Genomic DNA, 16413 nt, shown 5'->3' with positions numbered 1-16413 from the left:
GTTGTGACTTGAAATTCTCCCTGCAGGAATTCTTTTCTAAAGAAATAACCAGAAATGAACAATGGTGGCACAACATGAAAAATGTCATCAATGTCCCTGAGCTATAAATGTGGAAGTTGTTATGGTGGCAAATGTTTTCACAAAACAAAACAAAACAAATAACCAGAAATGGGCAAAGATACAGTTATAGGTATAGATACAACTTTGTTAATAGGGGAAAATATTTAAATAGCAAGAGACTGATAAAATTAATTATATTATGATAATATAATGAGACATGAAGCAACTATTAAAAAACTGTTAAGTTAAATCTACATGTATGAAGAAAATAATTTTTATTTATTTATTTATTTATTTACTTACTTACTTATTTACTTACTTACTTACTTACAAAAAGGCTACTTTAAGGAACAGTTTTACTTAAAAAATAAAACAAAACATTTCCCTCATAAAATACATGTTGTACGTTTAATAGCATGGGAGGATATATAAGAAACAATCACCATTCAGTATATTTGCTAATGAGTATGATTTAGGGAAAGAAATAATGATTTTTACTTTTCATTCCCATGGTGTTTAACATTTTATCATGAGTACATAAAAATTAAAAATCAGAAAAAAAATGTAAAATTTTGAATAATATTGTCAGAATATAATGGAGGACCTTTTGAGACCCACATACAAAAATGTCTAAGATACTTTGAAAGACTGTATTTGTTTAAAGTAATGCTGGATGCGCGTGGGGGGGATTCCAGAGCAAGAAGTATATAAAAAATAACTGATTACACACTAGCTGTACAAGGAAGTAAATTACACAAGTATTATTGTCAAACATTACATAAGAACCACATTTCATTTTTTTGGCTTACAAACATAAATAGTAACCATTAGGGAGAAAATGGCTATACACGAGAGGGTATTATCTGGACAAGCACCTGAGTTCTGCCATAAAGCCATCTCTGGGAGAGGAGGGAAAGGACAATCAGTTAAATTTGAGGTCCTCGGTTTTCAAATCTCTACTACAAAAGGGTTGCATAGATAATCTCTATCCTAAGACGAACACTGATTCTTTTGAGTCTATAAACCTACAGTAAGCAGAAGAATAAGAAAAAGTCAAAACCTGGTGCAGCATATGCAATACGTTCTGTTCTCTTTCTTTAGCAATAATATCCTCAGCAGTTTCAGAAAGACTAGTGATATCAAACCAAGACTCAAAGCTGGAAAAGGGGGAAAAAAAAACAGTAAAACATTTCTCATTAACTTAGGACATAACTTCAATTATATTAAAATGACATATGTTTTAAATTTTTAGTTTTATACTAATCTGTTTATTATGAAGCACAGATACTACTGTATACAATCATCAAATTCAATTATTTAAATGAATTTTATTCAAAGACAGTATATTTTTTAGACAATCAAGGATTGTGATCTTAAAAGGAACATTTTACTCATATGAAAATATATTAACATATTCTTACAAAAAAAAAAAAAAAAAATCACTCCCATCGAGTCAATTCGACTCACAGGAACCCTTCCTTGGGTTTCCAAGGTGGTATCTCTATGGAAGTAGACTGACTAATTTTCCTTCTGAGGAGTGGCTGGTGGGTGGGCTTTAACTGCCAGCCTTCTGGTTAGCACTCAAGTGCCTTAGGCACTACACCACCAAATAGACACTAAGGTAGAGATGATAACTGTCCATGAAAACCAAGGCCCCATGATCTGTAAGTATGACTTACCATCCATACATTTTTAAAATTCAACATATACATAGCTTGATAAAACATCTATGCATCTTTAATTACTTCCCAATTAAAGAAGAACTATTAAAATGAACAATTAAATATAACGATGCAGGACAGTCTATTGTAAACCAAACTAAACCCACTGATGACTGCAATTTCAGTGATCCCATGTCAGACAGAGTAGTACTGTGTTCCATCAGGTTTTCAATCTTTTTTCAGAAGTAGATAGTCAGGTCTTTCTTCCAAGATGCCTCTGGGTAGACCCAAATTGCCTACCATTCAGTTAGCAACCAATCACATTAACTGTTTGTACCACCCAGGGATTTCTAGTATATATTTTAAAAACAAAAACAACCAAACTCACTGCTATCAAGCCAATCCCAACTCATACCGACCCCTCCTTGAGTTTCCGAGGCAGTATCTCTATGGCAGTAGATTGCCCAGTTTTCCTTCTGAGGAGTGGCTGGTGGGTTTGAACCGCCAGCCTTCTGGTTAGCAGTCAAATGCCGTAGGCACTACACCACCAGTTTTCAACAAATCCAATGGCAAAAAATAAACAACATTTATGTCAGTAGATAAACCAAATATCCCCAAATTTGCACATCAGATTCATCTAAATCATATTTTTTAAAAATTTCAGATTCCTAGTTCCTGACTCAAAATTCTAACTCATTAGTCTGGGATATGACCTAGAAATCCTGTCCTTTAATAAAAGCACTCCCAGTTACAATAAATAAGGCAAACTGGCCTTGAGTCAGCATCTGGGAACCAGCACTGGAATATATTTTTGAGTTAAGACATTAAAAGTTACTTTCTTGTATCCAAATTAGCTTTCTTCCTTCTTTGATGCCAAAAAAAGAATAAGTCAATTCTTCTGATCTCTTGATTTTGATCATTTTTCCTTCTTAATTATTTCACTTCTGCTAAGATTATCTCTTTCTCCCTTCTGACCTTATTTATTTTCAAAAACCTTTTTTATTTCTTTGTTTTTATAATAAAGATTAAATCACAACTGCCATTATAAAAATAAAACTAGATTGAAACCTGGATATAATTTTGGTTCTGGCACTTATCAGTTATATATTATAACAACTTTACATCTCAGTTTCCTGAGATATGGGATATAACTAACCTATCTATACATCTGGTTTGTTTTGTGAAGATAAAGTGAGAAAAATTCATCTGAAAGTGTTTTGAAAGATTAAGGAAATCAAAAAGGCTTATCATCATATTGTTTTCTGAAGGAACATTCAACAGTTTTTCTTTAATTAATCAATGCAAATAAAAACATGATAATCTTTATCTGTTCTCATCTAATTTTTCAAAAGAATATGTATTTGACAAGAACTTGCTAAAAATCTATCATTTTAATTCATCTGCCTAGAAAAAAGGAATTAATTATAATTAAGAGAAACTTACTTTTGAACAGAAACATTTTAAGAAAGTCAGAAAAATATAGCAACAGTTAAATAAAAGGCTACCTACCTTTTCAAGTCATCAAATACATCTGGCAACAAAAAGTTTAGCAATGACCAAAGTTCTGATAAGTTGTTTTGCAAGGGAGTACCAGTCAAAAGAAGTTTGTTATCAGCATTGAATCGTTTTAACTCCCTGATAAGACGGCACTTCATGTTCTTAATCCTGTGTCCTTCATCTACTATTAAGTATTTCCAATAGCAATGCTAAAAAAACAAATTAAGGAAAGAATTTAAATATAATGATCTCATAATTTTGCCTAAAATAATTTTTGAAAATAAAACTTCTGTTCTTTATTAGGGTTAGATGCTGAATTATAGAAAATATTTCAGAATCTACTGAGGTTAATTATTTTCCTTTGATCCATCAACAGGAAAAATGAATAGATTCCCAATAACTATTATACTGGTTGACTAACAGCCTTCAGTACACATTATCCTTCAACATAAAAAAACAAAAATCTTCACAACTGGATCAATAAGCAATATCATGATAAACAGAGAAAAGACTGAACTTGTGAAGGATTTCATTTAATTTGGATCTACAACCAACATCCATGGAAGCAGAAGTCAAGAAATGAGACATTGTATTACACTGGGCTAATCTGTTGCAAAAAACCTCTTTATGTTTTAAAAACCAAAGATGTTACTTTGAGGACTAAGGTGCACCTGACCCAAGCCATGGTATTTTCAGTCACCTCATATGAATGTGAAAGCTGTACAAGAATAAGTAAGATTAAAGAAGAATTGACACCTTTGAATTATGGTGTTGGCAAGAAATATTAACTATACCATGGACTTCCAGAAACACAAATGACTCTGTCTTGGAAGCCAGAATGCTCCTTAGAAGAGCAGATGGCAACTTTGTCTCAAATACTCTGGACATGTTATTAGAAGGCACCAGTCCCTGGAGAAGGACATCATGCTTGGTAAAGTAAAAGGTCAGTAAGAAACAGAAAGATCCTCAACAAGATGGACTGACACAGTGGCTCTAACAATGGGGTCAAATAGCAATGATAGCATAGGACTAGGCAGAGTCTTGTTCTGCTTACACAGTGTCACTACGAGTAGGAAGCAATTTGATGACAATAACTGATTTATATAGTAATCCTGAAACAGACTTTACTAAACAAACTCTATGCCATTGAGCTGTTTCTGACTCATAGCGACCTCCATCAGGTTTATGAGGGTGTAAATCTTTATGGAAGCAGATCGCCCCGTCTTCTTTACACAGAGCTGCTGGTGGGTTTGAACCACTGGTCTTCCGGTGAGCAGTCAAGTGTCTTAACCACCACACCAGCAGAGCTCCTTATATATCCTACGAGCTCATGAAATACTTAGAATCCATCTGTATTTAAGATTTCTCTATTCACATGCTTTAAACAAAGCAGTCTGTAGCTTCCCTTGTAGTGCTTTGTCAACTATTGATATTATTTTTATGCTAGCTTCCTAAAACAAAAAAATGAATTATAAGCTTCATTAGCTCCAAATGCTTTGAAACTTTTATTCTTGAAAGCTATAACTGAAATTGAAACTCTTTTTATCTGATGACTTTCTCAATTTCTTATATAATATATACATTTGCTTAGGTTTCCCTTTCTTCTGGAGCTGATTTTAGGATTTACATTTTCATAGAAAGCCATCATTTCTTTTCATGAAGTTATTATGAAAATTGTTTTAATTTCTCCTATGAGTATCTGCTTTCTCTCTTTACCTTGGATCAGGCAAACTTACAGTTTACATATCTTATTGTGTAAAGTACAGAATTATATAGTATTTTTGGAAATAAATACACCAAAGTGGTAATAATACGTTCGTATCCCTGGGAAATGGGACTCGCAAAATGGGCAGAGTATTAAATAGGGCATGTTTTGCATTTTACTCCATACATTCTTATGTGGAATGATTTTTTTTTTAAATAATACATATGACTTCATAATAAAAGAAAACGATTTGGCATTTGGAGGCAAAAAAAAAAAAGAAGGTGGGGACCAGGTTTGCTGGTCCAATAGAGCCTGGTGTAACCACTGAGACTATGGCCCCTAGCTGCCCTTCAGGTCTGGAATTGAACCCACAACTGTGGTTTCCAGCCAAACAAAGTACAGGCATGTGAGTTAAACATTTACCTCAAGTAGACACACGCCCTGGAGAGAACAATCATGGGAGAAGGAAGGGCTGCTTATGCACAGGGAGATAGCTCAGGGTGCAGAAGAGTATGAAGGGATGGACACTGGGAGGAGGTAACTATGGGGAGGAAGTGGGAGGGGAGCTGCTGCATTGTAAATTTTGGTCAATGACATGAGACAAAGTATATGTGAACTGCTGTATAAAAAGTGAATTTACTCTGTAAATCTTCACCCAAATCCTAATAAGAAAAAAAGAAAACGATTTGGAAAAAACTTATTTTTCTGGAACTCGAACAAACCAATAACTTGAACAATCTCTCACTACAATACATTGCTGAGGTCAGAAATGAATTTAAAACATTCTTTATAAATAAGTGAAAGAAAAGAGTAAAACCTAAGAACTAGAAATAATGAAAAATCTGAAACACAAATTAAGTGGGCTCAGATATTTCTGCTGCTATGCAAAAACAGAAGAAACCCTGCACCACCAATGGTCCCACCACCTTCTAAAGTAAGATCCTCAAAAATGGTAACAAGCTCAACCAAAAGGACAACTAGCAATATTCTAGCCAGCCAAGTGGAATTGACAAAGTTTATGTTTCAAATTGGGTGGGTGGGAAGGGCAAAATAATGGAGAAGTTCTTCCTATATATAATTGAGTAGAAAACTGGATAATACATGTTTGATCCTATGTATAAATTACAGCTATGTAGTAACAGGAGTTATTTTTCAGAGGTAGAATTACAGGTGCTTTTTTAAATCATTCTGCTCACTACCTTTTTTCTATAAGCAGTATACTTTTACTGTAAAGAAATAGTTTTAATACTTTTGAATTTTACACATGTTCACAAATTCTTTGTTAACCTCCTAATCTAAGATTTCTACAAGTCATACTTCAAAGTCCCACTAGGACACAAATAAAATTTGATAAATACTGGTAATGATTATGCAAGCTACATTTATTCTACTTATGACCTGTGTGTTTTGACTTTATGCTGAACTCATTTATTTTCCTGGTTTCATTCAAGCAGGAAAAACTATAGAAAACTGCACTCAGCAGGGAACATCACATAGTCAGCTAAAGGAAAAATCAAGTAGCAAAGAACTCAGAAATAGGTGGAGCCATAGAAAAGAAATTCAAAACATCAATTGAGAGATGCAATGAGAGAAGAAAAGTCAATTTTCCTGTCTTAACTTGGGCACTGAAAAATAGATACAACATCCAAAACGTAGATATGGAAACATTATCCCATAGTTCCACAAGCTAGTCTTAAAACATGTCTGTCTTCAAATATTCTACCTTCAGAGCATGTGTCGGACATATCTGTAATAAATCTACAGATCAGGTCTATGCCTGGTTTAAGTGACAAAGGCTTAATTTTATTGTTAGAGACTATAGTCTTTACCTCAATCTTCTGTAAATATGAGCATAGAGGAATATGCATAGTACAGTGTATCCCAACAGGGAAAAAAAATTAATCAAATGCTACTGACAGTGAGACAGTATGATGTACAGATTGCAAAGAAACCAGTGAAGACCATCTGTACCTGTAACGCAGTTCGGTCCCTCATAGCTATCTCAAACGACGTGATTACCACAGGATGAATCTGCAGTATTCCTTTCCGTTTGTAAATACTTTTTACCAATTTTCGACGTTCCTGCTGGGTTCCATGATATAGCATAGTAGGAATCTAGAAGATTTGATATTGATTTATAACAAACTAGAATAGAATATAAATATCAGCTACTTGGAAAAAAAGGATAACTCATCATTTTCTGATAAAATAAAGGCAACAACTTAATCTTACTTCTATTTTTCTATAACAAAATGAGTCAAGCCATTTTAACAAATCATTGGACGAATGAGAGAAAACAAACAAAAAGGTCACGAAAAGAAAACAAATTACAATTAAGGAGGCAGATGGGGATGTTACTTCTGAAATATCATTTGATTCATATAAGGCATCGATGTAGACAACACATAAAGGTGTATAGAAAATAAATCATAAAAGAATAAAAAGAATCTCTTTTTAAAGTTCTACATAATTCTATCTCAGGTGAATAAAATTATCCACATGCACTGCAAAAAATCTAAGTACAATTTTGGCAAAACGTCTATAGGTTACCAACGTCTATTCTCTATATAAACGCAAAGTCTCTGGGTACTGCTGAGATCAAAAGATAAGTCATATTAGGTGAAATATAATTAAAAATCAGTATAATTACAATAGGGTATCTATTATTTGATTCTAGCAAAACAGAGTAAAACGTGAAAACAGTATTTTAACACAAAGAAATGTCTTACTTCTGGTGTAAATCTTTTGAATTCAGCCATCCAATTAGGAAGTGTAGACAAAGGGCCACAGACAAGAAAAGGTCCAGGTACTCCTCTCTCAATCATCAGTGCAACTGTAGCAATGCACTGAACTGTCTTTCCCAATCCCATCTCATCAGCTAAAATGCCATTAATACCATTTTCCCAAAGCATCTGGACAAAATAATACACACTGTATTTCAACTTAAATAAAAACACTTATTAAATTAGCAATGGTTTATTTTCTTATAAAAATTATACCCAAAGATGACAATTATGATGGAATGGCATAGTCATATATTCCTGGTAAAATCATAAATTCTAACACTTGTGTAAAGTCCTTTATCAAAGATTATTTTTCACCTCTAAAAATTTATTCTGAGTAGAGAAAAGATAAAAGTTATTTACACACAAGTGTTTATTTTATATATAGAAGTAAAACATGGAAGGAATAACTAAAATTGTGGCATATCACATTAACAGATTATTACAGAAATGAACTAATATATTTAAAATGACAACTCATTACCCTCAGCCACTCCATGCCTTCTACTTGATACCACCGCATTACTCCTCCTGTGAAATGCTTTGGCTGCTGAAAGGGTATTGGCTGTCCATTACATTTCCGAACTGGGTCATAAAAGAATTTAGTATTCTGTCTAACAGTTTGAGATAATCTGTCTTTAATAAGACTATTTGAATCTTTATTTTTCTGAAGATCTTCTATGCAGAGATTAGTGGAAGATGAGATTTTGTCCTATTAAAAAAAAAGAAGTTTAATTAGAAGTTTGGTCCATAATGTGGTCCTCCCACACCCTCAATTTATCAGAAATTTAACTACTACTTAAAACTTACCAAGTCCAAAAAATGGAGATATAAGATGATATAGTGAATAAAACTCTATAGTTACCTCCATTACCCTACAAATAAAAAGCTATTAAATATTTTTTTCTTTCTAAGAATAGCTCTTACACATTAAGACCATCATCAGGTACACGCTTTTTTTTTTTTAAATTGTGATCAGGGTGAAAATTTACAGAGCAAATTCACTTTACATAAAGCAGTTCACATACACTTTGACTCCTGACATTGACTACAATATACCACAATGCAATAGTTCCCCTCCCACTTCCTCACCATAGTTACCTCTATGCTATGTCCTTCCCTCCATGCACTCCTGACCCTGGAGTTGTCTCCCTGTGCAAACACAGCCCTTCTATTCTCCCATGACTGTTCTCTCCAAGGAGTGTACCTACCTACTATAAATGTTCACCTCGTATGCCTGTCTTTTGTTTGGCTGGAAGCCACAGGAGTGGGTTTAATTCCAGACCTGAAGGGCAGCTAGGGGCCACAGAGTCAGTGGTTCCATCAGACTATCAGACCAGCGAACTTGGTCCCCCCCTTTTTTTTCCCCCAAATGATTCTGAGTTTTATTCCACTCTATATAGGATCTCCTACATGGTTCCCCCTCCAAGTGGAGTGGCTGACAGTGGTAGCCAGGCACCATCTAGTTCTTCTGGTCTCATAGTCACATAGGCTGCGGATTACATGGTGGACCAGTCACTTGGACTAATTCTTTCCATGAATCTTTGGTTTTCTTCATTCTTCTCTGCTCTGGATGAGGAGAGACCCATCATTGCATCTAGATGGCTGCCTACAAGCTTTTAAGATCCCAGTCGCTACTCAACAAAGTAGGAGGTGGAACAATGTTTTATGTAATATGTTATGCCAATTGAGCCTGATATCCCCCGCGACACGGCCCCAAGCCCACAGGTCCAACTACTTGCTCCCTCTGGGTAGCTGGCTGCAAATACACACTTTTAGAAAGACCTTTAGAATTGTCCCCCTCTTCTAACTATTCAACTCCTAAAATGTCCTACCCTCAAATTTGTTAAGTAATCATTTTCTTGGCCCACATCTCAATCTTAATAGATAATGTCCAAGGAAAAAATAATATATTCATCTAAGAATTATTTTCATTACAGGGAAAGAGACAGAGTTAAAAATGATCCTGGAACAACTAGATATTCAAGTGAAAAAATGTAAATTTTGAGTCCTATCATCCCCTGCATAAAAAATGTGTTATGAATCATAGGCCTAAACATAAAATTTAAAACCATAAAACTTTTAGAAGAAAACAGAATTTATTAATAATTTTGCAACAGGCAAAGAATTCTTATAAAAGACACAAAAGCACTAACTATAATAGAAAAAATAAAGCGAAGTTTTAAAAAATTTTAAACTTCTCATTAAAAGTTATCATTAAGGAATATTTTATATGATAATTGCTTTAAAAAATTTCTAGATTAGGCAAATGTGTAGAGACAAAAGCTTACTAGCTAAGAGGTGCTCTGGGGAGGAGGAACAAATGTTACTACTGAATGGATATTTAGTTTCTCTTGGAGTGTCAAGTTTTCAGAAAGGCATAGGTAGCACAATATAGTAAATATAATGTCACTAAACTGTACATTTTTACATATACATTTTACCACAATAAAATATGTATCACTAAGAAAATGAATAAGCACGCCACAGGGAAAATACTACACAAAAATGTGATAAGTAACTTTTATCCAGATTATATAAAGAATTCATACATATCAATAATAGAAAAACAACCCAATAAATAAAATGGTCAAAAGATACAAACAAATATTTTACAAAATAAAGCATACAAACATGAAGAACGTGAAGTTATGTTCAATATCACTAGTAATTAGAAAAACTGAAATTAAAACCAATGACTAAAAAAAACACAATCAGCTGGTGAAAGAATAAAATGGTGCCATCACTTTGGAAAAAGATCTACACTTTCTCATAAAGTTGAACATATATCTATCTACAAGATAGCCAAGTAATTCCTATATATATATCTATATACCCAAGAAATGTGAAAATACATCCAAAGACTTGTACACAAATATTCATAGCAGTCATAAACTGGAAACAAGCCAAAAGCCCATCAATCAGAGAATGAGTAAATTATAATATTCATTCAATGGAATACTACTTAGCAAAAACAAACAATACCAAACAATATACATGAGTATCAGGCATTATGTTTAGTAAATGAAGAAGGAAATAAAAGACTTATATTTCAACAGAACAGGCAAAATGGATTTATGAAAGTCAAAAAGTATTTGCCTCTGAATGTGGGAACGAAGAAATGGCTAGAAAGGGGTAAAAGAGATTCTTCAAAAATGGAAATATACAATACCTTTAATGGAATGGTGGTCACACAGGTGTATACATTTGTCAAAATGAACACTTAAGAACTATGCAAAACCCATTAACATTTTTAAAAAACTGAAACAAAGAAAAAAACAATGGCTAACACATTTTCAATGAAAATCCTCTGACGTTCAGAGTATGAAATAAAGAGGATAAAGAGAGTTCCCAAGAGTTTTGCAAATATAGAGATCTTAATTATCTGATTAAAAATGGGACAACTTGAAAGTGAATCTGCTTAAAATGAGGCCAAATTCCATAGTAAATAGTTGTAGAAGATTAGAGACTTTACCTTTAAAAATGTTAACAAAGTATTGTAAAAATAAACTTACTTAATCTACTATTTTTATAGAACATAATTAGGTTATTAAAGTAACCATGAAGTAATTCATAGATGGAACAAAGAATAAAAATCAAGGAAGTTTTATGGCACAAATTTTGGAAAAATTGTATGACATCCAAATAGAATATCTCCCATTTTATAATCTTTCATCAGTGTTCCCAAGGGGCTATAATCTATAATATATAAATCAATTCTTGAAGTTCATCCTCTACTAGTAAATAGTTTTGTGTTATGATTACTTTTGCTTCCCCTTTTAACTATAGGATCATGACTAGTGAGTATGTGGGTAACAAGGAACCTCTCTACATAAAATGGAAAAAAAAGAAAATCAAGACTTCTCAAACAGAACCAAAGAAAATCTTTTAGAAACATGTTTAAGGGATCCTCCAGATTCCTCACAGATGTCTCAGTGTATACAACCACATGGTTACAGACACTTGCATTGTTTCTAGACTCACAAGAAAAGGAGCCATTCATTAGTACACATACATCAAATTATACACAATGAATTAAAAAACTGATATATAAGAAAGTAGGTTACGATCAAGAAGAAGTAAATAGATTTAAAAGAAAAAAGGCAAATAAATGGTGAGAACAATGTACAATGGTGATTAAAGAAAATTAACTAGTGATCTGGAAAGCAAATATAACACCCAAATTTAAATTCTATTACAAATCTCTTACCTCATTCTCCTTTTTATTTTTTTTTGCCACAGACAAAATTTCCTATTGAGGAAACAAAAACAAAGTAATAATGTATAAAGTTCACTCATTCATTTATTCAACAAACATTTATTCTGTTCTGATTTTATGCCAGAAAATGGGGATAAGGCTCAAGGTAATTATAACACAGAGAACTCAGGATTTCTGGCAAGATGGTGGACCAGGCAGACAAGTTAACCTGATCCTCTACAACAAAGATATAAGATAACAAATGAAACAGATACAGATAATCCCAGAACTCTGAGCTTCAAAGGAAAGGATAAAGAAGTGGATCAAGTATCAACTGAAAAAAGAAACTGGATGAAAACAGCAAACAAGGAGACAAACAGAGCTATGAACTACCAACTGGGCTGACACAGCATAGCCATCCTGAACTTTTGCAAGTGCCGTTCTGATTGGCACAGCATTCTGATGATGGGGCTCCACTTGCCCAACACTGCAAAGGTGCCCACACTGGTAGCTGACAACCAGAAATGTAGGAAAGCAGGAGACCGCAACCATGCCCATGCTGCCCACCACGTCCACAACTCCTGCAGCCCCACATACTGGAGCAAGGGCCACTACTCACATCTGCATCACCTGATCAATGATAGATGACCAACACCAGCACCACCTGCCCTCTTGCTCTACACAAACCGACAGAGAACTGTGTACACAGTCCCATCCTCCATCACACCCCCAAGGACAGCCTAAGAGCTGCCAAACTAATAAGGAGAATAGCACACCCACCCCACTCGCTCAGATAAAATAAAGTGGGAGAAAAAAACAAACCAACCTGGCAAAACACATAAACACCAATTAAATACAAATACAACAATACCACAATATCTTGGAGACAACAGACAACCTTAGTTCACACAAAGAAGCAGAATGACACAAAAGAATGACTGAAATACAGAGCCTGAAAATCTCCTTGAGGAAGAAATGGCATTGTACCTGATAAAGAATTCAAAATAATTATATTTAGGTGCCTTCAATGGATAGAGAGAAACATCAAGGAAAATACTGACAAAATCAAGGAAAACAAATTTATGTGTGATTGGAATTCCAGAACAGGAACAAATATAAGCACAGAGAAAACTGTTGAAGATATGTTGGAAGAAAATTCCCTAATGTCATGACAGGTTCGAGAAGACACAAATTTTAAGAAGCTCAACAAACCCCAAACAGGATAGACCCCAAAAGAAAATGACCAAGGCATAACATAATCAAACTTTCCAAAATCAAAGACAAAGAAAGAATCTTAAAAACAGCTCAGGAGAAACAAAATTACCCACTAAGGAGAATCAGTAAGTCTAAGCTCTGACTTCTTGGCAGAAACCATATAGGTGAGGAGGCAATGGGATGACATAAATAAAACCCTGAAAGAAAAACACTGTCAACTAAGAATTATATAGCTAGCAAAAGTGTCCCTCACATATGATGGTGAAATTAGGACATTTACAGATAAACAAAAATTAGGGAATTTGTCAAAACCAGAACAATCTTACAAAAGGTGTTAAAGAGAGTCCTTTGGACAAAGAACTAACAACAGCAGACAACACACTGAGATGAACACATATGACACCATCACCAGGAACCAACCCTGATATCGAAGTATCCAGAGTAAAATTAATGCGAACAACTACAAAGCAAAAGCAAAAAGAAAAAAGGAATAAATAATATAGGTATAGAACTTCCAAATGGAGAAGTCATCAAGATGATTTTGAGACAGACAGACTATTTTAAACTTGGGAAGAAAATAACAAATTACAGGGTATCTGCAAAGGAAATTAATAAATCTCATCAAAGTCAATAAGAAAGTCATAAAGATTTAGTAAATACTGAAACAACAGTGACGAAGGAAATGATAAGAAGATCGTTAAAAAACAAGGAATTCAGCACAGAAAATTGTAAGGAACCAAGAAATCAGCAGCACCACAAAAAGACACAAAGGAAAATGACAATAAATGCAAACCTATTGATAATTACACTGAATGAAAACGGATTAAATGCACCATTCAAAAGACAAAGAGCAATAGAATGGATAAGAAAACACGACCCATCAATATGTTATCTACAAAAGAGACACCTTAGACACAAAAACAAAAGCAGACTGAAAAATTAAAGGTTGGGGAAAAAATACGTATCAAGCAAATGACAATCAAAAAAGAGCAGAAGGGGCAACATAATTACTAATAAAATAGACTTTAAGGCAAAACCAACATAAAAAACAAGGGCATTATATAATGATTAAAGGGCCAATCAAACAATAGGATATAATCATAATAAATATTTATATACCCAATGAAAGAGTGCCAAAATACATAAATCAAACTTCAGCAGATTTGAAAAGAGAAATAGACAATTTCAAAGTAACAGGAGACTTTACTAATCTAGAGGCCTCAAACTAGTGGCTCTTGGGCAAAATCAAGTCTGTAGACATGTATGCTTAGCTCACTGTCTTTTACAGAATTCAGAATTATTGAGTAACACTTAAATTGAGGTGTTTCCACAAACACTTGAATTTTCCAGCTTAAAAAAAAAAACATCAAAATATATTTGACTAGGCTAATTCCAAATTCACATGTGGCAACAATCCTCCAGTACTATTTCACAATTCTCATTCATAGCAACACTATAGGACAGAACAGAACAACCCTACAGGGTTTCCAAGGAGCTCTGGTAGCGCAGTGCCTAAGGCACTTGACTGCTAACCAGAAGACTGGCGGTTCAAACCCACCAGCCACTCCTCAGAAGGAAGGTTGGGCAATCTACTTCCATTGGGATACCGCCTCAGAAACCGAAGGAAGGGTCGCTCGCTATGAGTCAGGTCCGACTCAATGGCACATAACAACAATAAGGTTTCCAAGGCCGTAAATCTTTACAGAAGTAGACTGCCACATCTTTTTCCCACGGAATGGCTCATAAGTTGAGACAGCTGACCTTTTGGTTAGCAGCCAAGTGCTTTTAACCACTACACCACCAGGGATCCTTATTCTAAGTACTACAGGGGTCAACAAACTACAGCCAAGTGGCCAAATCCCGCTGACAGCCTGTTTTTGCAAATAAAGTTAAGTGGAAAAAAAGTTAGGCTCACTTGTTATAGCCTGTCTATGGTTGTTTTCAGGCATAGAGTAGTTGTGATAGACAATATGATCCATAATGTTGCAAACACTTCCTATCTGGGCTTTTCACAGAGAAGTCCAGCATCCTCTGCTCTAGAGTCAAATTGTGACTTCCATTTATTCAAAGATTCACTTCCAAATGTACTACAGTCTGAACTCCAGCCCACTTTAGGGCTCAGCTGATAGACATCTATCTGAGTTTAGAATCTTTGGCAAGCAGTAAAGACAAATAAATTGAAAATACAGAATAAAAAGTGTTCTGATTTCTAAATACCTTCTAGCTGCTATGAGTATGGACACAAGCAATACCATACTTAATGTCACTTAGTGACTTAGGAGATACTACAACATTAAATTATCTGAAAAAGTTGTCCCCAGAGCTTAATCACAGGTAAGAGTGAGGGTACATTTCAGTCATGTATAGAGTACAAAGGTGAAGAAATACTATAATACACACTTTAAGCTTATCTCAAATTTAAGATACATAGAATGATAGGATGTATCAGCAAATGGCCAACACACACATACATATACATATTTGTACATGTGTGTATATCTCAATATTGTTGTTGTTGTTTTGCCATCAAGTCAGACCTGACTCATAGCGACCCCTCCTTGGGTTTCCAAGGATATAGACATTCATATTCTAAAGCTGTAAAGATTTTACATAGGGGACTGACAGACAAGTTGTCTTTTACTAGATAAGCTGAATCTTTTTGGAGGGCAATGTAGCAATGAAGCACAACACGTAAACATAATACCATCTATGAAGTATTCTTGCTAAAAATTAAACCTTAATTGCATCAAATCTCTAATAACTATCAGTTTACATTCTGGAAACACAGGAACAAAGAAATCACTGAGATACAGAAAGGAAAATCTAAAATGCAAGAAATTAGGGTAAATGACTTCTTTTCTTCGATAAACAACTTGCCACAATAACAACAACAACAAAGATAAAAGAAATAGATTTCAGAGAGACATTAGCCAAATGTAATTTATGCTACTTCTTTTGCCCCTGTTGTGAACAACCAACTGTAAAAACAAAATATAGGAGCCCAGGGGAAATTTTGACAATATTAAGAAATTATCACTTTTTAAAAAAATGTGTTAGTTGTATGTATTGTGATTAGTTTTTTAAAATAGTACTTGTTAGCGATGCATATGGAAATATTTATATAGTAATGAAATGATGCTGGGATCTTCCTCAAAGTAATTTGGGATGTAGAAAATAATAAGAGTGGCAAAGATTGGAAACTGCTGAAGCTGGACATTGGACCATTCAGTGTACTAGCCTCTCTTTATTTGCTTAGGTCTGAAATTTTCTGTAAGAAAAAGAGGGGTTAAAAAA

General features: G+C 34.2%; 1 protein-coding gene across 1 annotated transcript in view; it reads right to left on the bottom strand.

The window, feature by feature from the left end:
- Window positions 1-16413, bottom strand: part of HELLS (helicase, lymphoid specific) — a 49982-nt gene that overhangs the window by 16343 nt on the left and 17226 nt on the right. The window contains exons 7-12 of the mRNA XM_007951286.1: window positions 11917-11958; window positions 8191-8418; window positions 7653-7835; window positions 6895-7038; window positions 3231-3427; window positions 1121-1217 (exon numbers count right to left, since the gene is read on the bottom strand). Of these exons, the coding sequence (XP_007949477.1) occupies window positions 1121-1217; window positions 3231-3427; window positions 6895-7038; window positions 7653-7835; window positions 8191-8418; window positions 11917-11958 (891 nt within the window). The remainder of the gene's footprint in view (window positions 1-1120; window positions 1218-3230; window positions 3428-6894; window positions 7039-7652; window positions 7836-8190; window positions 8419-11916; window positions 11959-16413) is intronic.

Source organism: Orycteropus afer, unplaced genomic scaffold (assembly GCF_000298275.1).
Source record: "Orycteropus afer afer isolate SDZICR_OR568_19922 unplaced genomic scaffold, OryAfe1.0 scaffold00293, whole genome shotgun sequence".
In the NCBI taxonomy this organism is placed as follows: Eukaryota; Metazoa; Chordata; class Mammalia; order Tubulidentata; family Orycteropodidae; genus Orycteropus; species Orycteropus afer.
This window is presented reverse-complemented; position numbering and strand designations above follow the sequence as displayed.